Source organism: Macrobrachium rosenbergii, chromosome 20 (assembly GCF_040412425.1).
Source record: "Macrobrachium rosenbergii isolate ZJJX-2024 chromosome 20, ASM4041242v1, whole genome shotgun sequence".
In the NCBI taxonomy this organism is placed as follows: domain Eukaryota; kingdom Metazoa; phylum Arthropoda; class Malacostraca; order Decapoda; family Palaemonidae; genus Macrobrachium; species Macrobrachium rosenbergii.
In genome coordinates this window covers 16,825,921-16,849,094 of record NC_089760.1, presented here as the reverse complement: position 1 = coordinate 16,849,094, position 23,174 = coordinate 16,825,921, and the positions used below count along the sequence as shown (strand labels likewise).

At 36.0% G+C, this 23,174-nt stretch overlaps 1 protein-coding gene across 1 annotated transcript; it reads left to right on the top strand.

The window, feature by feature from the left end:
• Window positions 1-2,446: 2,446 nt before the first annotated feature.
• LOC136849084 (L-sorbose 1-dehydrogenase-like) lies at window positions 2,447-22,721 on the top strand. Its single transcript, XM_067122018.1, is given in 14 exon segments — window positions 2,447-2,560; window positions 5,160-5,395; window positions 12,438-12,748; window positions 14,351-14,542; window positions 15,581-15,767; window positions 16,070-16,230; window positions 16,617-16,793; window positions 18,646-18,799; window positions 19,125-19,264; window positions 21,005-21,188; window positions 21,487-21,745; window positions 22,067-22,184; window positions 22,464-22,470; window positions 22,473-22,721. Coding segments are annotated over 13 exon segments (2,097 nt in total). The 5' UTR covers window positions 2,447-2,560; window positions 5,160-5,355; the 3' UTR covers window positions 22,640-22,721.
• Window positions 22,722-23,174: the final 453 nt, after the last annotated feature.

The following is a 23,174-nucleotide window of genomic DNA, read 5'->3' as shown; positions in this document are numbered from 1 at the left end:
ATCAAAGGGTCTCTACTTATTGGCAATAAAAAAGTTCGTAGGATTTTCATGGTATCTGCCGATGTGTGTATGAGAAATTGACGACATATCTCGGTGTCACATGAAATTTCTCCAATTTTTTCATTCTACTCTAAGTTACAGGGCTAAACCTAAGAATTTTTTAGCGGGTGGGCACTGGACTTTTTTTTTTTTACTGGTTTAGTCATCGCATATAAAATATCATACATGTACACTTATTTCAGCTTTATGTATAATTTATCAATAATTGTTCATACACAATGAAAATGTTATTTAATAAAACACTTTTTATGTCATGTTTTAGTGAATATTTATTTTAGCTACAGCAAAAAATAGTTTTACAAATTCTGTCATCATCAAGAAGTAGTGCTTTAGTTATATTCAAGTCATCTACAGACCATAACTTGAAATAAAGCAACACATATTTTGTTGACAACACTGCTCAGCATTAAACAAGATGTATGAGACCTACTGAAATCATTTTCGCCAACTGGGAAGAGTATTTTACTCAGATATTTCACTGCCACTGCGGAAGAATTTTTTCACAGATGGATTGCTTCTATGTGTTGACCTCTGTGGTTCCTTGTATCTATGATGCTTTACTTGCAGAAATTTTGCCCACTGGTGGACGTGGATCAAAATGACCTGTACCAGGCCCATTCAAGGCAATGAGTAATCTGTTGTTCGCACTTTGTAGAGACACGGCAAGCCTTTTGCACTGCAAAAAATATTCTAGCGAGAAACTGCTCTCTACTACCACTGAATGAGGTGCTGTTAAGACAAGGTTGACAAGTGGTGTCAGTGAAGATTCTGGATTGCCTTTTGCATTTTCAGCAATCTGACTGAATCTTGTTTTAAGATCTACTTGTTGATTTTTTAACTGTGGATGGTTTATGAAGAGGTCGGTACAATCATCAGTCAGTTTCACTGGATCATCAATCTTTTTCATTTTCCGAAGGAGAATGCTAGCCCTTCTAGCCATTTCATTAGATGCTGAGTTAAATATATCAGAGATTTTCTTCAATGATTCTGTTATTCCTTGATCCATCCTTTTCCAAGAAAGTTTTTTACTGTTTCAACTGTTTCTTGTCGGATAGCATTGTACGACCGATTGGACATTGTCACAAATTGATTATGAATTCTCCTTCTTCTTGTCTTTCTGCTTGTGACTGCATATTCCATGGGCTCATCATTATCATAATTCAAAGTTGGCCCTGCACCATTAACCGTTCAGCGTGCCTCTTTTGAATAGATGGAATATCAAACAATAATGTCAATTCTCTGAAATTCCTTCTGTAGACAGGCAAGATAATGTAGAATATCTGCCATCAAGGCTGTTACTCTATATTGTTGACCTCCTGCCTCCCACATTTTCAAATACCCAGCCGCTTGTTGCCGGGTGACTCGATCTTTATTATCAGTATATTTGCTAAGTTTTTCCAGGTAGAAACACGGGCTGAAAGATTGCAGAGAAAACTGGAGCACACTGCTTGAACATGCTGAACAAATCTAACATCAGGTGGATTAACAAACTGTTTGAAAGTCACACCAAGTTCCTCTGCATTCGTTCTTTATTCTGCGCGTGCACGAGCATGTGTATCAGTGACTCGGTGTGTATGTAACCCTTTTGAAGTGCGATAAAATGTGCGTTATTGCAGCCAGTTTAATGATAGAGTTCAGGTTGGTAAAATTAAGAGCACTTTACATATCACGACAGTAAAACGCTTGATGAGATCATTTACTCCCTCTCTCTCTCTCTGAAATATCTGAAAAGTAATTTCTTCTTAATAAAATAAGATTAGCAAAATAGCAAAACATCGCATAGATAGATTATGCTTATCAATGTTTTATATGAATAAGATATATATATATATATATATATATATATATATATATATATATATATATATATACATACATACAAATATATATTATATATATATATATATATACATACAAATATATATATATATATATATATATATATATATATATATATATATATATTTACAGATAGATAGATAGATAGATAGACAGATATGTGTGTGTGTGGGTAGTACAGGGTTTACAGTACCTTTTGGGAGAAGTTAATTTAGTGGGTGGGCAATTTATTTTTGTAGGTGGGTAGTCGCCCACCCAGTTAACATGTTACGTTTAGGCCTGTTAATAAATTCTTAACGAGAATATTTCTTAAAAATTCAAGTTGCACGAATTTGAAAGTACTGTACATTGTACTTGGATATAATTTGCTTTACCATTTCATAACGTATTTTTTTTTACTCTTTGATTGTAGCAATTCTCTCTCTCTCTCTCTCTCTCTCTCTCTCTCTCTCTCTCTCTCTCTCTCTCTCTCTCTCCTCATGTAACTCAAGATTTGTGGGGTTTCTCACTTACAGCAGTTTTCTGTCGTTCTCACCTCACACCAAGCTTACGACCAACTTCTTCCTCTACCTTTGCTTCTACAAGAAGTTAGGTCTTAGGTCTTTCAGCCACTGGTGGCAGCAACAGTCAGAGCATCTCCCAGTGTTTGCGCAACGCGAGTGTAGGAGAATCTACAGTGGTATCAGTGATTAGATCTCGAGTGCCTCATTAAGTGCTTGACATAAAAAACGATTTGGAGGTAATTGTTATCAGTTAAATTTGGTCATAAGTCGATTACCCCAGGACCAGTGATAAATGAATGAGATCATTTTTCATTTATTGTTAAGAGTAATCTTTTTGAGGGAGTTTTTGTGCTTAATTTCCGTTTTTGCTGCTTCATTGGCTACGAAAACGTTGAAATGAAGAAATGGGTTCATTTGATTATGAATATGCATTATTAACAAACTTCAAAGTGATATATGTATAATACATATAAATATACAGTATAAACATATATACACACACACATATATATATATATATATATACAGTATACAGTATGTATATATATATATATATATATATATATATATATATATATATATATATATATATATATATATATATATATATATAGGCCCTATACATATGTGGGAGACGGGGGTAGGTATAGTGAGCGTCTGTATTTTACAGCCGGCCCTTTACAGAAAACGGTCTTAGACCATTGGTGATCAGAGTGATGAATCGCCCATAACTGGGATAGGGAAATAATAATAATAATTACAGAGAGTAAGAGAGAGGGCAAGGGGCTAGTGAAAAATCGATCTACAAGTGGTATACTCTCAACCTGAAGGGCAAGACAAACAACGATGCAGCCAACACCTAAATGAAATGAGCCACAGGAAAGGTAAGGTTTTGATGGGTAAATGCAAAGAAAGCTTAAAAAAAAACTTTTCGTAAGAGCTTGCGGAATTCATGAATAACGGAAACAAGCAGAGAATTCAGCAACTTTGAAGAGATTGGGAAAACCCTTGTCTGAATTGATCGATCTGTGCTCGGAATGTGATTACAGTATTTCAGACAGGGACCGACAGTCGGTGTAGTTCTAAACTTGGATAGAGGGAAATATTAATCCCAAGTGTAATATATAACACTTCTATCAGAATCAACAATTTACATGGTTTAATTTCTTTGACATATGAACGAAGTAACCGGACCACTTAACCTGTTGATAGCTGCGCATAATTTATGACGGCTAGAAGAATGTTCGGATATGAAAAAAAAAAAAAAAAGATCTGGAAGAATTGAGCGCAAGCAGTTATTAGACAGTATAAAGAGGATGTGATAGACAGAGTCAGCAAGAGACAGGTAATGAAAGCTGTAAATGGAGGCAGTAACGGCCAAGGTGAATAATATTATGTTGAGACTTATTAAGGATAACAAAACGAATACTGGTTAATAGGTAAGGAAGAGTAAGAGACGATGAGTAAAGACCAAGGATATTAGATAGAGAATGTGAAACGTCTATAAGATAAATATCATGGAAGAAATGTCATATATGAGCTTTAGAAAGTGTAAAAAGGTCATAGTCTTAAACAAAAGCATTAATGATCAAGAAGAGGGACATTTACACTACGACAGTGAAGATCATGGGATTCTCCATTAAGGAACTGTAGTGTGGATGTCGAATGTGAATGAATGGAAAAGGCCATTGTTTTTGTGATAAATTATCTGCTTATTATACGTGGCAAGAGGAACTGAAAAGATGAGAAATGTTGTAAAAAGTCCGAGTATGTACAAGGATGGATCAGAGTATTTTGTGGTTGTTCAGTCATGTGGAAAGAATGGAGTACAATAGGCTGATGAAAAGAGTCAGTAATTTGGAGGTTTTAGGAGAAAGGGGAGGACGACCTAAAAAGTGCTTGACGGATGCAGTGAGAGTTATTAGAAAGGATGTGCCCTAACATCCAGGAAGTGCGAGAGCACAAGCAAACAATGGACGGCCTAAAAAGTGCTTGCTGGATGCCGTGAAAGAGCTATTGGAAAGATGTGCCCTAGCATCCAGGAAGTGCGAGAGCACAAGCAAAATAAAGGTGAAAGCAGAGGTGTATGTAGGAGGTCAACGTAGAGTTAGTGAGCTCTTTATGTAGCTATATGGTAAACGGCCAATGCTGTGGAAGTTTTCAACATAGGGATTCATATGCAGTTCAGCAGTTACAATGCGAATGTGGCAGTGACCACCTTTTTCTTATTGGGCACTTTCACCTGATATATATGTTCTTATTAGCCACAATGACCTGTAAATTTGCCATTTCCTTACATTTTTTTATACGTCCATCACTACAAGAGTTGGGTCCAAGTGGAAAATAAATGAAGAATCTCTTTGTGACAGACAGTTAAATTAATCTCAACTTAACCTGGCGTGTATGGGTTGAATCCAACTACTGAAGGTGAGGCTTCTTCATTTATTTCTCACTTGGATCGAAGACTGGTAGTGATAAGTACACCCAAGAAAGCGTGAAGAAAGCACGAGGCTTTGAGGTGATTGTGGATATTAAAAAGACACACATATAATACACACACATTATATATATATATATATATATATATATATATATATATATATATATATATATATATATATATATATATATATATATATATATATATATAGGTATATGCATAAGCTCGTGTGTTTTAGTGTTTGTATGAATATCAGTATGAAAAAATGAGTAATAGATAATTTAAAGTAGTAAATTTCTGTTTTCTCGTATTCACAGCATCCGTATTCAGTGTGAATGACTAACTCTTTGTTTCCAAAGACTTATGGTTGAAATACGACCGAAGAACGTTCGTTAGCCACAGTATGAAATGCAAAATATGCTAAGAAAGAAAGCTTTGACATCCAGGTGGTTATGGAACTGATTGTGCTCTTGGAGAAACTACTTGAAAGGCTTCTGAGGTTGGCGGGAGAAAATGTCTGAGGAGCAGGAAGGATGGAGATTCAAGCGGATTGGTGAGTTGCATCAGCGCCTACTCTGCTTTCGAGATACTTTAGGTTTTACTGTCCTTCAGTCTGCTTATCGTATTTCCTCCTTTTTTGACGTTTTCCACTGATACTTTTGCCAGAGGTATGTTGAAGAAAATTGTTATGTCTCTATTAAATCTTAGTTGTTTGCCAGTTAAGAATGCTAGGAATTCTACCAGTAGCATCAATTTCAACACAAGCGTTAAAGACAGCAATACTTTAACTAAATAATTATAAAAAATATACACTACGACTTTTTAGATTCAAGTTACACATACACACACATCTATCTATTTATCTATCTATACAGTATATATATATATATATATATATATATATATATATATATATATATATATATATATATATATATATATATATATATATAATTTAAGCAGCTTCAGATACCTGAACTTTGAAATTATACCTACTCCCATAACCAAATCAAAAGACCTGGAAATGCTTTAATGTGAGCAAGAAAAAGGATTCAACCAATGAAAACAGAGGTGAGAAAGTGAGCATTATGAGGTGTGCGTGACAAAAGTTCAGGAAAAAAAATTTGATATTCTTGCGCCGTGCGCATACAAACGCCTACTTTCGATATGTCCCTCCAAAGGCAGGTTAAACTTGGTACCTCTACGGCATGCTATAGGTGCATAGCACCCAAGTCAACCATTGGTTTTATACATAACTTGTAATAGAATAAGTCACATTCACAGTCACCCGAGGACTTTTTCATAATAAACATGGAAGGAGGTAGTTCAACGGTGCCTTTGAAATAGTATTGCCTAATATCCTTTACGAACAAATGGAAGATAGCAACAGTGGTTAAAGAAAATAAAACAGAATCAAAGTGAAAATCTCTGAAAAAGTTTGAAATGTCCTTCTTGCCTGAATCTAATTCTGCACAGAATCTCTCCCTCTCTCTCAAAGAGAATGTGAGGGTTTTGAAGTTACTGCATCTAGTCAGTGTCTGAGAACTACCTCTGTTCGAACTCATTTAAATCTTGGGAAAAATTCAAGCGTATTTTTCGTGTATCATTATGCCATAAGAATTTTTATTAGATAGCTTAAGAGGTCAGCCATGCAGCTTAGGTTTTTAAGCTATACTACACAAAAGCAACAAATCAGGGCCCTTTCCATCAAGACAGTAATGTAAAACTAAGATGAGCTCCTAAGATTTACGATTAAGTTCAAGTTCTTTACTTTATTTACTGCACATTATTTCTCACCACGATTTTATAGATTACTGTATAGTCATTCGTATAATATACGCCGAGCGTTGAATGATGGCTGGTCTCATCGCTAACAACGATATTTTGGACATATCAGGCGACAGCAAATTTGTTAGATACAAATCACATAAATCATTCAAAGGGGATAATCTGTTGCGACAAAAATATAGGACAGCGGGGGTGCTCTTTCATGAGAATTGACTTCCATGTTTATGCTTGCATGTACCATTATGTATCTGCGTCCATTTATACATGATTATGAAACAAGTAAATATATAGACAAATACATCAGATAAGTCTATGTAACTTACAGACACATACAACGAAGAAAATTTGCAATGTTCAACTAACTAAGCTGCAGTTTAAACTTAATGGTATATTGCTGGAATTAATCCTCTCCATGGTAAAGAAGTGGTTCTTAAAGCTTGATCCATTTAGGCTATTCTTGGCCAGTGTCTCATTCAGTGAAATACTGAGTGACTTGGTTGGCTTCTCGTGTGCAGTCTTACGTCAGCACACTGCTTCATACACCGGTTTGCAACTTTGCACAGAGCAAGTTATGTTCTTTAGGGGCCCTGGCAACTACTGATGATGCCATTACAACTGTATATTTCGTAGATCTAAGCCTTTTTGTAAATTAAGAGAACATTCAAAACATTTACCGGCCCTTGTTTATGTTTTTTTTCATTCTTGAGACATTAATTTCTTTTATAATTCCCTTTTCATTCTTCAGACAAAGGAGCATGATTAAACCAATACATTTTTGGTAGGGATTATTTTTTTGTTTTGTTACAACAATTTGGTTTTAACCCGTCATCTTTTGGAAAATCCGCACCATTTGTTTGCAGTTCCATTTAAAAAGACATTACTGTTTCGCAGTGTATATTTACGTATATGTTTTTTCTTAATCATTTTGTAAATATTTGCAGATTGGTATCTTAATAGCCAAAACCATCGATACCGGAAAGACAATTTAAGACTGAATATTAAGGCTAGAATTTTTATCATACACACTGAAAACCTTTATAAAATAGTAAATGCTAGGAAATAAAACACACGTGAATTTGATGAAGTCCTCCTCATTAAAACTAACTGGTGCTGGAATTCAAAGACCATAAACTCTGAAAAGAGCTTAACGCAATTCTCATCTCAGTACTCCTATTCTATCGCAGGGCTTCTTCCTATCTTCCAAAAGAGCAGAATAAGGACTCGGTGTAGTACACTGCCGTTTGCATGTTTCAGCAAACTTGAAATAATGAAGAATTTCTTGTATAACTGTCATCTGATTTTCATCTCTATTTAAATATAACATCTCAAAACTTCAGAAGTTCTGAATACTAACCTCTGAATGCCAGATGGCCTAAGCTTTGGCTCCACCTTTAGGTGGTTACAGGATGCAATGGTAATTCTTGAGATTTTTTAAAAGTATTTTGGCTTTTGTCTAAGCCATCATAATGCAGCAATGTATAATTGAGTTATAATTTTAACCATTACACATATCTGTGTAAAAGCAACTGGGAGAGGAAAGCGTTATTTTTTATGGAAACTTTAAATACTTGATTCTTTTTCGTCTAACCGACTTCTAACAATACCGCCTTCATATTTCTTGTGTAAGTATTCACTTTTCCCCAAAAGACTTTCGTTACTTAGTGATATGAGGAATTTAGGTTATATCAAAGTAGTCCACGAAAATGTTTAAAATGCTTCTAGATTCTTATGATCTAATCATCTAGCCATGTGGCTTACAAAGCATTGGCGATCGTGGACTTTCAAACTTTTCCTTTTACTCCTTGATTACAAACCGCAGTTACGATTCTAAACTTACTGGATAGTTCTGTGTTGCTGAAAGTATACCTATAACATACATATAAAAATATCATTTCCAATATGTCCTTTGACAACTTCACTGAGCAGATGTCTTACAGCCAAGGGTGAACAACGTCGCTTTTCGTGTCAGTTACTGAGTATCAGGGACATTACAAATGATGTTCGTTGGTGATGCCATGTATTCAAGGCTCTAGCTTTTTATCCACTTAAGTAACTTCCAAGCGTCCCTCTATTTTTTAATTTAAAGCAATGCTCAAGGCACTTTCTCAGTAACTGACGTTCACGCTCCTTAAAATGCAATTTAAAATTTTGTTAACAGATTTTAGGTATATTTTTCATGCGGATAATTTGCAGAATACTGAGATAAACATTGATTACAAAAGAAAACAAGTAAAAAGTACATATAATCAAGGCCACAGAAAATAGATCTATCTTTGGTGGCCTCGGTATAATGCTGTATGAGCCGCGGCTCATTAAACTTTAACCACGACCCGGTGGTGGCCTGTCTATATCGTTGCCAAAAGCACAATTATCGCTAACTTTAACCTTAAATAAAATAAAATCTACTGAGGCTTGAGGGCTGCAAATTGGTATATTTGATGATTGGAGGGTGGATGATCAACCTACCAATTTGCAGCCCTTTAGCCTCAGTAGTTTTTAAGATCTGAGGGCGGACAGAAAAAGTGCGGACGGACACACAAAGCCAGGCACATTAGCTTTCTTTTACAGAAAAATAAAATGAATTATGTTAGGGAGTTATCACATTTTATTTTGGGTTCTACGTCATCACGTGTGTGGGTGAAGAGAAATGTCACTCGTCGCAAAAATGTCAAAACGATTATTTTTCATTTCGTTTCAAATCTGCTGCAACATCACGCTATTCTTGTTTATGCCTTCATATTCATATGTAATAACGAAATTAACTTTCACTCGGATCAATTTTGCGGTCATACTTGATCATTTGTTTTACCACTGACTTTAATATTCCGTCTAATCAAATAGGAGGAAGAGAGAGACTCAAACAAACAAAAACAGAAAGCGAAAACTATTCTAACTCTCTTCTCTTACTTTCTGTGTCTGCCTGTCTATTTATCAACCCGTCTTTTTTATGCCTTTTTGCTCTTTCGTCCCCCTTCAGTGCATAATCCCTCTTCGCTTGTATGCTCTTATGTTCTTTTCGAGAATTATCTGCATAAAGGCCTACACATTTCCTTATTTCAAGGGCTTCGCAGTAGACCAGGGAATCCTCTCATGTGTGTCTGATCTTGTCACCATCGGGCCCCCCGCCCCTCCCCTGTAGTATTTTTAGGTCTTTTGGTCAAATACAAACGGAGAATTAACCATCAGCCATTAATAACCCTAAAGTAAAGATGAAATTTTTAACATTAAAGACAAAACACCGCTTTTAGTATTTATAAACAACTATCTTCATATATATGACATAAAATTGCAAACACAGACAAACATTATATATATTATATATATATATATATATATATATATATATATATATATATATATATATATATATATATATATATATATATATATATATATATAGTCTGAAGCATACCAAGTACCTAGTTATTAAGCAACTAATCACAGAATTCAAAAATTTACCTCACTTCAGCCAGATACCTGAACTCTCATAACAATAGAAATTATGACTGAGTACTCTAAAGGTACCAGTGATCCCTTAAAAAGCTAATTAATCACTTGAAAAAAATCAAACTAAGTTTATCAAAACAAGTGTGAGGTATCAACAAGTAAACAAGAAATATACTAGAGTAAAAGAGCATCACTCCATCAAACAATTTTAAACTGTTTCCTTGGTCTTAATTCATTTCAGCAAAACTAAAGGAACAAAACATGTTTATCACTTTGCCTTATGCACACAATTAATCCTATTCACTGGTGGTCAATAAATGAAACACTGTTTGTTAAAAACACTAAATGCAAAAATTTATTTTTAAATTCAAAATTTATAATTAGAATTCACAATCTGAAAAACTTACTAATACTTGAAAACAACACAAAAGTTTAATTAATTCTTGAGTTAAATTAGTAAACAAAACTAAATCACAAACACTTTAATTTATCAAGAAATTAAATTAATCAAGCAAAATTTAAACAATCAAGAATTGCTCAAGATTTGAAAAGATAATCTTAATAAATGAAAATTAAATCAAGTATGCAATGTTAAATTGTCAAGAAATATTTAAAATGCTAAGTAAAGAGATTGCAAACACAAGAACATGCAAAAATACACAAAAGATTTATCAATAATAATTTCACTAAGGCAAAATTTCCCTAATATACCTTATTATACCATGATAATAATAAGTAAAATTCACTTTACCTTACACAAGCTTGTGAAAACCTTTGCAAAATCATTTTTGTTGGGCACAGTTACAACTTTGTTTATGTTCAGATCTCAAAAGCTGAGATTAACACCAGTAACCACAAATATTCTACGCTAATAACTTCTCTCTTTTGAAGAAAGAGAGAGAGAGACGGAACCAAACTGATCAGTCTCTGAAATCAGAATGAGCAAATTTTTGGATTCAAGTGCGACGTTAGGACAACACATAATCAGAGCAATGCACTCCTACAAAACATGACTTAATCGATCAATATACATGCATTTTCTCTCAAAAAGGCATATGTGATTTGAGCAGAAAATCGTATGGGTGAAGCTCTTAACGGAATCTCAACACGATCAAAACAGACAGTGACTGGCCAGCCATAAAAGGCACACTTTCAAAACAAAGACGAAGAACCATAGTTGGTTTTCAGAACAGTACAAGAAACACTGTGAAATCATTCGTCTTTTCTCATATGGGACAAAGCTTTCCACAACTCGATTGCTATTCCCGTGCTAGTTAACTCGTTATCCTAGCGACAAAGACTGAACCACGACACGACACACAAGTACAGAACACTTGTTGCTATGGGACATAACGTGGGTCACATACTGTGTTATTATTAAAATGTGTTACTAACTTTAAATTACACTGTTAAGTTATATAAATCACCAACTCTTTTGAGTTATATAAATCACCAACTCTTTTGAGATCTGATATTACACTACATATGATACTTTAACAATTATTATCATTACACATAATACATGATAAATAAGAGTAAATATATAAAAAATATAGGATAATATACATATAGTAAGGCAACATCATGTATATATATATATATATATATATATATATATATATATATGTATATGTATGTATATATATATACTGTATATATACAGTACATACACACACACATATACAATATATATATAAAGTTAAGTATGCCTTAGTTTAACCAGACAACTGAGCTGATTAACAGCTCTCCTAGGGCTAGCCCAAAAGATTAGGTTTTATTTTACGTGGCTAAGAACCAATTGGTTACCTAGCAATGGAACCAACAGCTTAATGTGGAATCCGAACCACATTACAATGAGAAATGAATTTCTATCACCAGAAATAAATTCCTCTAATTTATACATATATATATACATACATATATATATATATATATATATATATATATATATATATATATATATATATATATATATATATATATATATATATATATATATAATATTCCAAAAGTTCCCCAACAAAAATAAATGACCCCAGAAGGTGGTGCCTTTACAATGCTCAGTTAGTATGATGGGATGAGTCTGACTGCCCTACGCCCTTCTATATCCCTGACTGCTACCCCTTGTAGTCGACTACATCCTAGGCACATAGAGCATTCCTTTGGTAGGTAGAGACTAGACTGGTTTTAAAGGACTGCTCTTATATTACTCCGTCCTCATCTTGGAACCAGACTCAGGCTCTCTTTCTCGTCCAGCGGGCGCTATTCTGTGTAAACTATAATCCTTCATCCACAAATCATCTACCGGTTGCAATGTTTCTTTCAGATTCAAAAAGCAACTTTGCTATTTTTTCCCATAGGGTTTCTGGCGGTGGTAATATGCGCAGCAGCTTGGATATGGCAGATGTGTTTTTCCACTTCACCAGGAATAATCCATAAACCAGAGAGTATCTATGATTTCATCATTGTGGGAGGAGGAACAGCAGGTAGTGTATTGGCCGCCAGACTCAGTGAAGTGGAACATTTCAAAGTGCTTCTCGTGGAAGCTGGAGGAGAAGAACCATGGCTCTCCAAGGTTCCTCTGTCTCCCGTTTTTTTGCTAAGGTCAAAACACGACTGGAGATATCTCACAGCACCCCAGAAGAAATCGATGGTGGCCATGGAGGGAAGGGTAACTATGATATGTTTTAACTACTGACACAATGCTGAAGATTATGTATGAAAGAGAACTTTCCAAACTGCATAAATGGTATATGCACCTACACAAAATTTCCATGCGCAGGACGTCGAACCCAAACATGAAAACAGTTATTTTTGTCAATCTTTATTTTTGTCAATCTTACATGTCCTCTAGTGCGTTTTCATTATAACAATTTTTGTCAAGCACTTCTGTTATTCCATCAACCCAGCAGTTTCTCTGTGTTCCTTAAATCCTTACTCCTAGGTCTTCCCTTACCCAGGACCCCAACAAAACACATTCACTATTTTACCTTTCATTATAAGGCTAGGTTAATCTAAACCAACCAACCATGGATCTATCATTTCATCTGCACTAACCATTTTGCTAAGTCTTCATTGTCCAGTCTCTGAGGATTCCAGCTTTAACATTTTTTTCTTCATCGGTATTCTGTAATGCTTCTTCATTTTTAGAAAGAAAAGTTTTCCCTTTATGAATTCAAAGTATTGCTTCCCATTAAACTCACCTCTGCTCCGTGACATTCTCAGGGGTCCTAGTGGCTTTCCTGTTTCTCTTCCTATGTAGATAAAGTCTTCCCCTCTTTTGTTCTCAGCCTTGAAATATATTCCCAAATAGTAATTCAAGTCTTCCACCTTCGTTTTTTCCACCGTCCTCTCCAAGAACCTTCATCCCACCTCCCTCACTTCCCTTGTCACGTGAATCTTGCTCGAAAACGTTCTCAAGTCCTTTTACCAGTCTGTAACTTCGTTTTCATATCACCGATCAGAACCTTCCAATATAAGTTATTCCAGCTTTCCTTGATAACATGTTATCTTGTTTCCTTGTTTTACTTGTCACTCTAATCACTGTATTCATGTGATTACTTGTTATCTACAGGGGCCTAGCACACCCCCGGTCATAACATCCCCTTGTTCAAACCTAATCACTCTTTCACTTCCGCATTTTCACTACGGAGCCTCTGATCTCCGTTCGCCAATATCTGTTCGCACAATCAATCTTTAACGCTCAACAAATAACATCACTGAAAGTTTATTGTAAGGCTTCTAGATACCATACATAATTATTCACGCTTTTCTTGTTGCTTAGAAACTCTTTACGTAACTGAGAGAGAGAGAGAGAGAGAGAGAGAGAGAGAGAGAGAGAGAGAGAGAGAGAGAGAGAGAGAGCTTGGCAACCAACTCGGTGGTCATGCATGTTAATAAGGCAACAAAAAATAGTAGATTAGCTGTGCGGAATATAGTCAAGATAAAAATTATACTATGCATCTTACATCTAATAGATACTGAACTCGGTTTCATTATATATATATATATATATATATATATATATATATATATATATATATATATATATATATATATATATATATATATACACACACAAACACACACACATGTATATACACATAAAAAGGTTAATGTCACTGTTCTGAAGTGTTGCTCAAGTTGTGATAAATACCTCGTGAATGTTATTGAAAATATAATAGTTTCTTGCATAATTAGAGTAAAAACAAGCAATAAAATTTTCGTGAGCAATGTCTTTCCAACCATCTCGAATCACTCGAAACTCTTTCAGCAATCCTCTTGGTCGAGAGGTCGCGTCTTGGGAGGCAGTGGCACAGTGAACTACAACATCCACATGTACGGCTCGCCGCAAGATTTTGACGCCTGGGAGAGCGAGTATGGGGCTGTCGGATGGGGCTTCAGCGAGATGAAGAAATACGCCAATAAAGCCGAGTGTTGGCGGTTGAGGCCAAAATTGTTCAAGGTATGCTCTTCGTGTCTTTCACCTGTCTTCGATCTCCCACAGATCAAGACGATGAAAGAGAGGAAGAAGTTTTCTCGAGTCTCGTTTACATCAGGCATTGCTCTTACTCTAGTTCTAGTCTTGCTAGAACGAAATTTTTTATATTACATGGGACAAGACTTCATGATATTAATCGTTATATGTTACAATTTCTTAGCTTAAATTTCAAAACAATGCTGAAAGATCTTTGTAAGCGATGAAACGCCTTTCTCTGATAAAAACTATTACGGTGATAATGAAGTGCATTTCACGAAACTATAAATCTTCTCAGAGTTAGCAATATAAACCTCTCTATTCTATCTGGGTTAATGATTACAGATTAATGTCATTTACCCGGTAGTTTTTGTGCCTTGTTTCCTTTTCATTACTCCTTTTTACATATTAGCTTTGGTTAAGCCTGGCCTCTTTCCACCTCTCGTTTCAAGAATGGAACGTGAGTGGAATTATTTAATGATATGTTCATCAAACCAATAGCGTACAGATTGTTCAGAACACCCAAAACACTGAAAAGGGGATATATATATATACTGTATATATATATATATATATATATATATATATATATATATATATATATATATATATATATATATATATATATGATCCTTAATAGTTTAATAAAATGCTAAAAATAAGGAAGTGCTATTGTACATCTCCATAAACCATTCTAATTCTTGATTCAAAGACTTCATTATTTAAAACATACTATTTTTCCGAAATCTATAGGTTTATAATGAATTTAAAGTTAACATACATACACCTGAAATAAACATATCAAAATCACTCCCACGAGAAATTTCTTTATTCTAAATATGAAAAAAACATTTGTTATCTTAAACAAAGCAAATTTAGAAACACATGATGAAAATGATCTTTTACTGAAAATAAAAGTAACTTATTTTGGGAAAAAAGTGGGGTGGGGAGAAGTTTAAAAAAGACGCCAAATTTGCTAACCAGTTTCCTCATATTTCCTTAGTCCCCAAAAATTTGTGCCTCCAGGATCAATGTACTTTCGACCCAGTCAAAAAGAAGCTGCCGAAGGGTTGTAAAAACGCCACTTCCCACAGTGAGGGTGAACACGTCAGACAACGTCAGGATGCTGTGCAATGTTACGACCCGTCCCTGAGACATGTAACTGCCGACTCTGAACTGGCCGAGACTTTCCTTGCTGCTGGGAAGGAGTTGGGTAAGTCACATATTGCTGAAGGAGGCAGCAGGCTGTCCATAGCAGAGGAGAAGGACGTTGTAGGGACTGGTTTAGCCAAAGTTTGAATTATGTTATATGAGAAAATGTACCTTAAATAGAAGAGGAATGACTTGATAATCTCTCTCTTACCAAACCATGGCCAAAATTCGATGCAAATATGATAGGCAATTTACTTCCATTAAAATTCCAGCAACAAAAACGATGTCACTGGATCATGAAATAAATCAGCAATCAAAATTACAATGCCTGATTCCTATACTACTGTTCCCCTCCTATTCAAGGTCTACCAACTGGGAATCTCAATGATGATATTGACAATGGGCTAATGGCAGCCCAGACCACTGTCCATCGAGGAATTCGTTGGAGTTCTGCAAGGGGATACCTAAGGCCCGCCCTTGGTAGACCCAACCTTCACGTCCTTATCAACACCCAAGTCACGAAGGTAACGCAACATCTACTGAAGTGCCAAGGTTTCCTTTAATAGTTATAAATTCCTCCAGTTCCCTGCAGGATTGCTAATATAATTATTGATTCTAACATGGTATGAAAAATATTTTTAGTAAGAATGTCCATTTCTGCTACTAAAATTGGATATTTAGTGCTTAATGAAAAAAGTTTGTTTAAATAGTTTCTTATGCCCGAACAGCAAATCAACAGGACAGTTTTTATACGTATTCATGTCTTGTTTGGTGGAGCCCGGACAATAACCGAGTTAAGGGAAAGGTTGTGAGATTCATAAGGTGTCTGAAGTGACTGAAGTGACTTGAAGGTTTATACGAATATAAATCAAAGTTTTCATCCACAAACGACTTTTCCCCTTACGTTTAGATCATCTGGGACGGCACTCGTGCAGTTGGTGTCCAGTACGTCCAGTGGGAGAATCCTAAGCTAAACGGGACAGTGTACGCTCGAGGAGAAGTGATCCTGTCTTCTGGAACAACCAACACCCCCGTTATTCTCTTGCATTCAGGAATTGGACATCCAGATGCCCTGTCAACATTTAACGTATGTTTATAATGATTCCATCTATTCTTAACTTCATATCTAATTTAAGTTTTTATTTAGGGTTTTACATATATGGAAGAGGGCTTCTATACACAAAATGCTTGAAGGTGTGGTTGTGCTGGATATTTATTTCCTAATCGCAATAATGGCCTAATAATCTCTAGATACGTAATCATAAAGTTCTTAGGATCCAAACTGAGCATAATTTTGTGTTCGTACAATAAACGCTGATAGAAATGTTTCCTTCGACAGAATCTAGAAATGGAGCACAAAAATTTTTGTTAGCCCAATTCACAAAACTGACACCATTCCCGTGATTAACAATGAAACAGTCAATCCAGGATTTCTCAAAGTTATTCAGATCTGGTGAACTTGAACACTGTCTTGAATTACTGTAACTATTTACTAGCACTAAACACCAAAGGCTGTATGGGCATTCTGTGGCCAAACTTTTAATTACTTATCCCTGGGTATACCTACTGGATCTGAGGTGAACCCAGCTTCTCTGGAAAACTGAGCTTGATATGATATCTATCCGCAGGAATCACGTTTTATCTAGGAAATTAAGTTTGATATATTCATCTCTTTGAATACGAATATTACCCGACTTTACCATGCTTTAAGATTTATCCCAAAAAACCTAGATCTTCAATTGTGTTTAGAACATTGTTTGTTATAGTATTTATCTCTATGAATATTGAACATTAGACGAATCGACCTTTCGAGAAACCTAAGTTCGAAGTTCCATTCATCTCCAAGATGCTGGCTCTCCAGCTGGAACTGCCTTATCATAGCAAGCGTTCCCAACCTTTCTTAAATGACGAATACCAGTGGTGTTCCGGGTAATTATAAGAGCGTCGCCATAGTTTTGGAAATGGTAGAGCAGTCCAATTAGTAATAATTATTCTAAATTACGGAATCACCTAAGATCGCTTGCAAACAAGCTTTACTAATATATTTTGTATAACTCAGAAGTCTGTTAGGAAGTTATAAACATTTACCAACATTCAGTGATTGTTTCATCATTTTATCTTACCGAATGACGTCAAAACTCTTAATTTATAGAATATCGTTGATTATGTAAGGTGACAGAGAGCCCTTCATAACACCAGACGCAACACTGTCTCCTCATTATTCTATGGACGTCAGTAGCCAGCGTATGGCCTGCTCTGGTGACTCACCTTCCCTCCGCCACCTAGCCTTGGAATTCTCTCTTGACTCCTTTTTTCCCGAGGTTACTTTAGTACCTCCAACACCTCGCAAGGCAAAGGGCCTCCTTGAAATTCCGCAACTTATGTCTTTCCTGTGCTTATATCACAAGCCTCCATTCATCTCCCTTTCGATTGTGCCTTACCCGTTCTGTTTCCCCTCTTAGTATAATTTCGTTTGGCCAGGGTCAGATAAGGTTATTAAACTGCTTTTGCATTTAAGACTTCATTTCTCAGATATGGTTCGCATATAGTAATTTAAAGTAGGTCTTAAAGCTAGGTAGGAGAAACGAACTGCTCTGATTTAACCATGAGTACGTGAAGGCAAATGACAGCTATGCTTAAACCAAAGACAGTATAAAACAGCGAACAAAAACACAGAAACCTAAGGTTTACAACCGTATGGATCCTTACGTAATAAATTTGATCCACATATATATTTGCACAATTTGGATAATAATAATAGTAGGATCGCCTGCACAAGAATTTTCATTATGGTAAGACGTCGCATTGTGCTACTTGAGGAAAAGCTGTGACTCCCCACACCTTGGCTTCCCGCTAACCAAAAGACCCCATAAACGTCATTGCGACGATGAGAAACGCATAGTACACTTCCTGCTAATGATTAGCGTTACTTCTTTCAGATCCCACCGGTATCTCTCCTCAGGGGCGTCGGGGCTAACCTCCAAGACCAGCTGAATGTCCCTTTGTATGTAGACATCAAGAAACCGATTTCGCTCAACCTAGACAAGCTTCGAACTATGGGTAACATCTGGAATTACTTTCTTAATGGGAGAGGTAAGCAAAAGGGATTTAATAGACATGAGGTAAAGTCTCACTTGGTCTGCCCTAAAAAAAAAAATTATTTTGTGTAATGACAGCTTAATGTACCTGCTCAAATTATTGTAATCCTTATTATTCTGGAGCGTATTTTTTTCACAGTCTAAACAATCTTTAGAAGTTCTGTCTGCTTTTGTCTTTAATAAATTTGTTTAAAAATTCTTTACACACACATACAAACCTCTAACCTTTGTAAAGGAATTGGAACATATTAAAAAGCTCATTTCTAAAACAACCCAATGAGAATATTCCTCATTATGTTTTTTCCATCTTTTCCTATCAGGAGATTATGGCCGATCAGTTGTTGAAGGCGTGGGCGTAATGCCGATCAATCGGCTCAAGCCAGAGGTGGGCGTCATTTTAATCAACCTGAATTCCATCGAAAAGGATCTATACTCGGCCATCATCAACATGAAGCAAAAAGTAAGTATCCATACCAAGTCTGCCTCAAAAGAAGGAAGTCTATCGAACGGGTTTTGGTTTCAGCATGTTCCACGAGTGGGCAAACTTTCAAACTTGTTGCATTTTCTTCCTGTAAATATTAATTTTTTTTTTTTATCTTTTGCCGTCCCTGGTTTGCTATGAAATTTTCACAACGAAAAAGGAGAATTTATAGCAAAATTTTAAGTTACTAAAAAACCTAAAAATGGAAGTTATTTTTTTATGAAAATTCGCTCAGCTATGGAAACAATTTCCCGCGCAGCTTATAAACAGATGGATGGGGTGAAAGACAAACTCATCCGTAAAATTAGAAAAAGGAGTTTAGTAGCAAAGCTAATACGGAGTTGAAACAAATCAAAGGAATATTTTCCAAGTCAAATATTTTGTAAAAGCCACCAGAATAACAGTCAATGCACGTTAAACTATTAAGAAAAAGCTTTCAGTAATATGATATATCACGGTAAATAATGCAACATAAGACGTAGTCACTGTGAAGCGGGAGCGCGCTACGATTTTCTGGACCTTGATTTCGGTCAAAGTAGCGACAATAAAAAGAAAAGATCGCGGTAATCTTTCCCTTCAAATCTACTGCTCAGATACATAAACAGCGAAGTTAGTCTTTCAAAAGATAGCCTTTATCCGAATTTTTTTTATAAACGTGAATATTAATAGGAATAAAAAGCTGTGTGACAAATTTCACATGAGGCTTAATATAGACAAAGAACTGAAAGTGCAGAGTATTGTTTTAGATCGTCCTTTACGTGCTACACGGGCTACCGTTTTCGGCAAGGTCTAAAGACCTTGGTTTTCGGCTTCTCGTGATGCTGTGTCGACAATAATGGCTCTGAATTGTGCTCAGAATGTCACACAAGCCAAATAATATCTGCTGTAAATTTTTTTTATTACTTCAAGCGTAAAACACTCAGTGCAATTAATTTCGTATCTTAATTTTCCTTAATTTTCCCATATACATGGCTAGAACACGGTGGGCTGCGTGGCACGGACCTAGCCTATATGCCTAAGTCTAAAAACTGTTTACCCATCTTCAAGTCATCAAAGAAGAATTTCTTTCATATCATATGTTGTCCATTACTATTTATTGTTCATCATGCTTTGCAAGTGTTACCATAATTTGCATTGCTGTAGGAGAAATATATTTAAAAGTCTTGAATCTTACTTCCCCCGTAAGCAAATATGCCAATCTTTAGCTGCAAGATGACAAACATGAACGACCTGAGTTTTTCCGCCAGTACGGCCTCCTTTTGCGCAAACACAGAAGGGATAATACCATGAGATGCCAAAAAACATGCACATGACAACGCCTTCTTTAGCAATACCATGTCATTTAACCGAAATCATGTAACAAAGTAACCAACCTGTCATTTAATCTTAATACTGTTTACAACGGAGTAATAGATTATCGTTATGTTTTTCTGGTGCTGGCAAAGGTCGAGAAAATTAACAGTTGGTGCCCAAATAGACGAAGGCTTTCAGGAGTACTGGAGGAAAATGAGTTAACTTAGAATAGTGAAATGCTTTAAATACTAAACTTGATAATAAATGCCATAAGTCTTTGACATGAAACTTATAAGCAGACCTGACAGGGCTAGGCTTGAGACTTGAATCCAGCAGAAATAAGCAGTGATATAATTTATGAATGCCAACGAGAATGAAAACATTTTATTGTAATTCATTTTTGAACTTATCTGAAACAAATTCCAGTATTTCGAAGCCACTTTTCCTCAAATGGGCAACAACAGTGCCGAGGGTTTCGCCTTCCTGACAACATGTCTTCATCCGAAGAGTCGAGGTACGATCAGGCTGGTTTCCAAAGACCCACTTCATCCACCTGCCATTGATCCCAACTACCTCGACCATCCGTATGATATGCACTGCTTGAGAGACGGTGAGAATATCTTTCGTTATCTATGGGAATTCTAGGGGTCAGTCATGTGTTCAAGTTCTTGCAAGACACCTAAATCAAGTGAAAGACTGGTTGGGAGCCTTCAACTGCAGTAGAGGGCTCATCAAAGTTTACAAAGGGAAATCACTCATCTTGATCTAACTCAGCCATTTTTAAATAACATTAACGATACTTCGGTATCCTATCTTCAAAATGTCACCTATGAATCTATGATTTAATAATATAAATTAATAATTATGCTCTAAAATAGCGATTGACAATTATTATTATTTTAACCCAGCATTCAAATTAGCCATTAGACTGACGAGGACCAAGGCTTTCCAGAATATCGGTGCTACCTTACACCTCCCAAGATATGAAGAATGTGTCCTACGGAGTGGGATGAGAAAAGACTCAACCACTGATGATGCCCGGTCGCTCTACAATGAGTATGTGTCATGTGTTATACGTATATCGGCTGCGACTAGTCATAATCCAGTGGGTACGGCCAGAATTGGCCGGCCTGATGATCCAATGGCCGTGATAGATCCAGAGTTAAGGTAAGACTCTATGTTACCTGATTTTATCGACTGTTTAAGCTGCAAAATCTAAGAAATTTATAAGTATTCAAAGGATTATAGACTTACAAAAGCTATATATACTCATTTTGTGTGTTCATCTCCTTTTTCGATGACTACACTCTGGGCATTGCTCCTAAGATTTGCATATCCTGACCAACGCCTCGTCCCTTCACTTCAGAATAATTTGGAATCTTCTTTCTTGTTCCCCAGGGCCTATAACCGATCCCTCTCGGTCTACTTAACAGTAGATTCGCATTAACCATACGCACATAATAATTGCAATATTTATTTTCTAACCAGGGTTTATGGAACGTCGAGACTACGGGTGGCAGATGCTTCTGCCATGCCTACGTCAATCTCAGGTTCTCCCAATTCTGCAGTTATCGTCTTGGCCGAAAAGGCTGCTGACATGATCAAGGTAAAACTTCGTCAGTATGATATACATACATATGAATATTCATAAGCACGTCTACAAAAATATGTGTACAATACGTGTGTGTGAATAGAAGCAAATTACAAATAAATTTCTTTATAGATCATTTAGTTCAACGCCTACAAATTTTCTGCCTTGACAATACAATAACAATTCCTTTCTTCCTTTTTCATGATCCATGTAAACATACTACTGAGTCCATTACTTAATCCAAATAAGGATTGTATTCTGAGAGAACCAGGGATTAACTTTCAATTTCTACAGGAAACGTGGAGGAGAAGGATATGTCCAGCGAAAGGATCTGTTCATCCTCAGAATCCTGCGAGGAGGAGCTCCTAGCCAGTTTGTCCAGCGTAGGCTCTCTCCCGACACACACCAGCCCCACCATCCTACTCTCTTCGTTTTCCCTCTTTCTGGCGGTCACAACTTCTTTTCTATAACCCACTGCTTGCTACTGCTTTGAATGGAGTTATTGTTATTATTTTGATGTAGCTGCATAATCAATAAACACATATTCGTCAAGGACTTTGATTCATAAAAGGGAAAGTAGAAACGACGGATGTGCTGTGCGTAAGGCAAGTAAGCATCGTGAAAGAAAATTTGCTCATTAATGGTTATTTTAGGTGAACCTAAGAACCGTTCTTACTATAAAGAAAAGACAAACTTGAAAATAACTGTCAAGAATCGCCAGACACAGTAAAATGTTTTCAAGGGATTTGAAATCCGTAACTAAATTTATCACCCCTAAAGCTAAATTAATTTAAGTATTTGTGCATTTAATATATAGTACATTGTATATAAACATATTGTCTTGTCCCCTTAGCTGTGACGGCTCCGGGGGTATTAACCTACCGGATCTCAGCAAGCCTTAAAATGAGGATACCCGACCCAAAACATACTCTACCTTGAATGCGACCCATTAACTGCTAAGGTTACCGGAAACACAATGGTTTGTAATGGACTGCGCCTAACAGC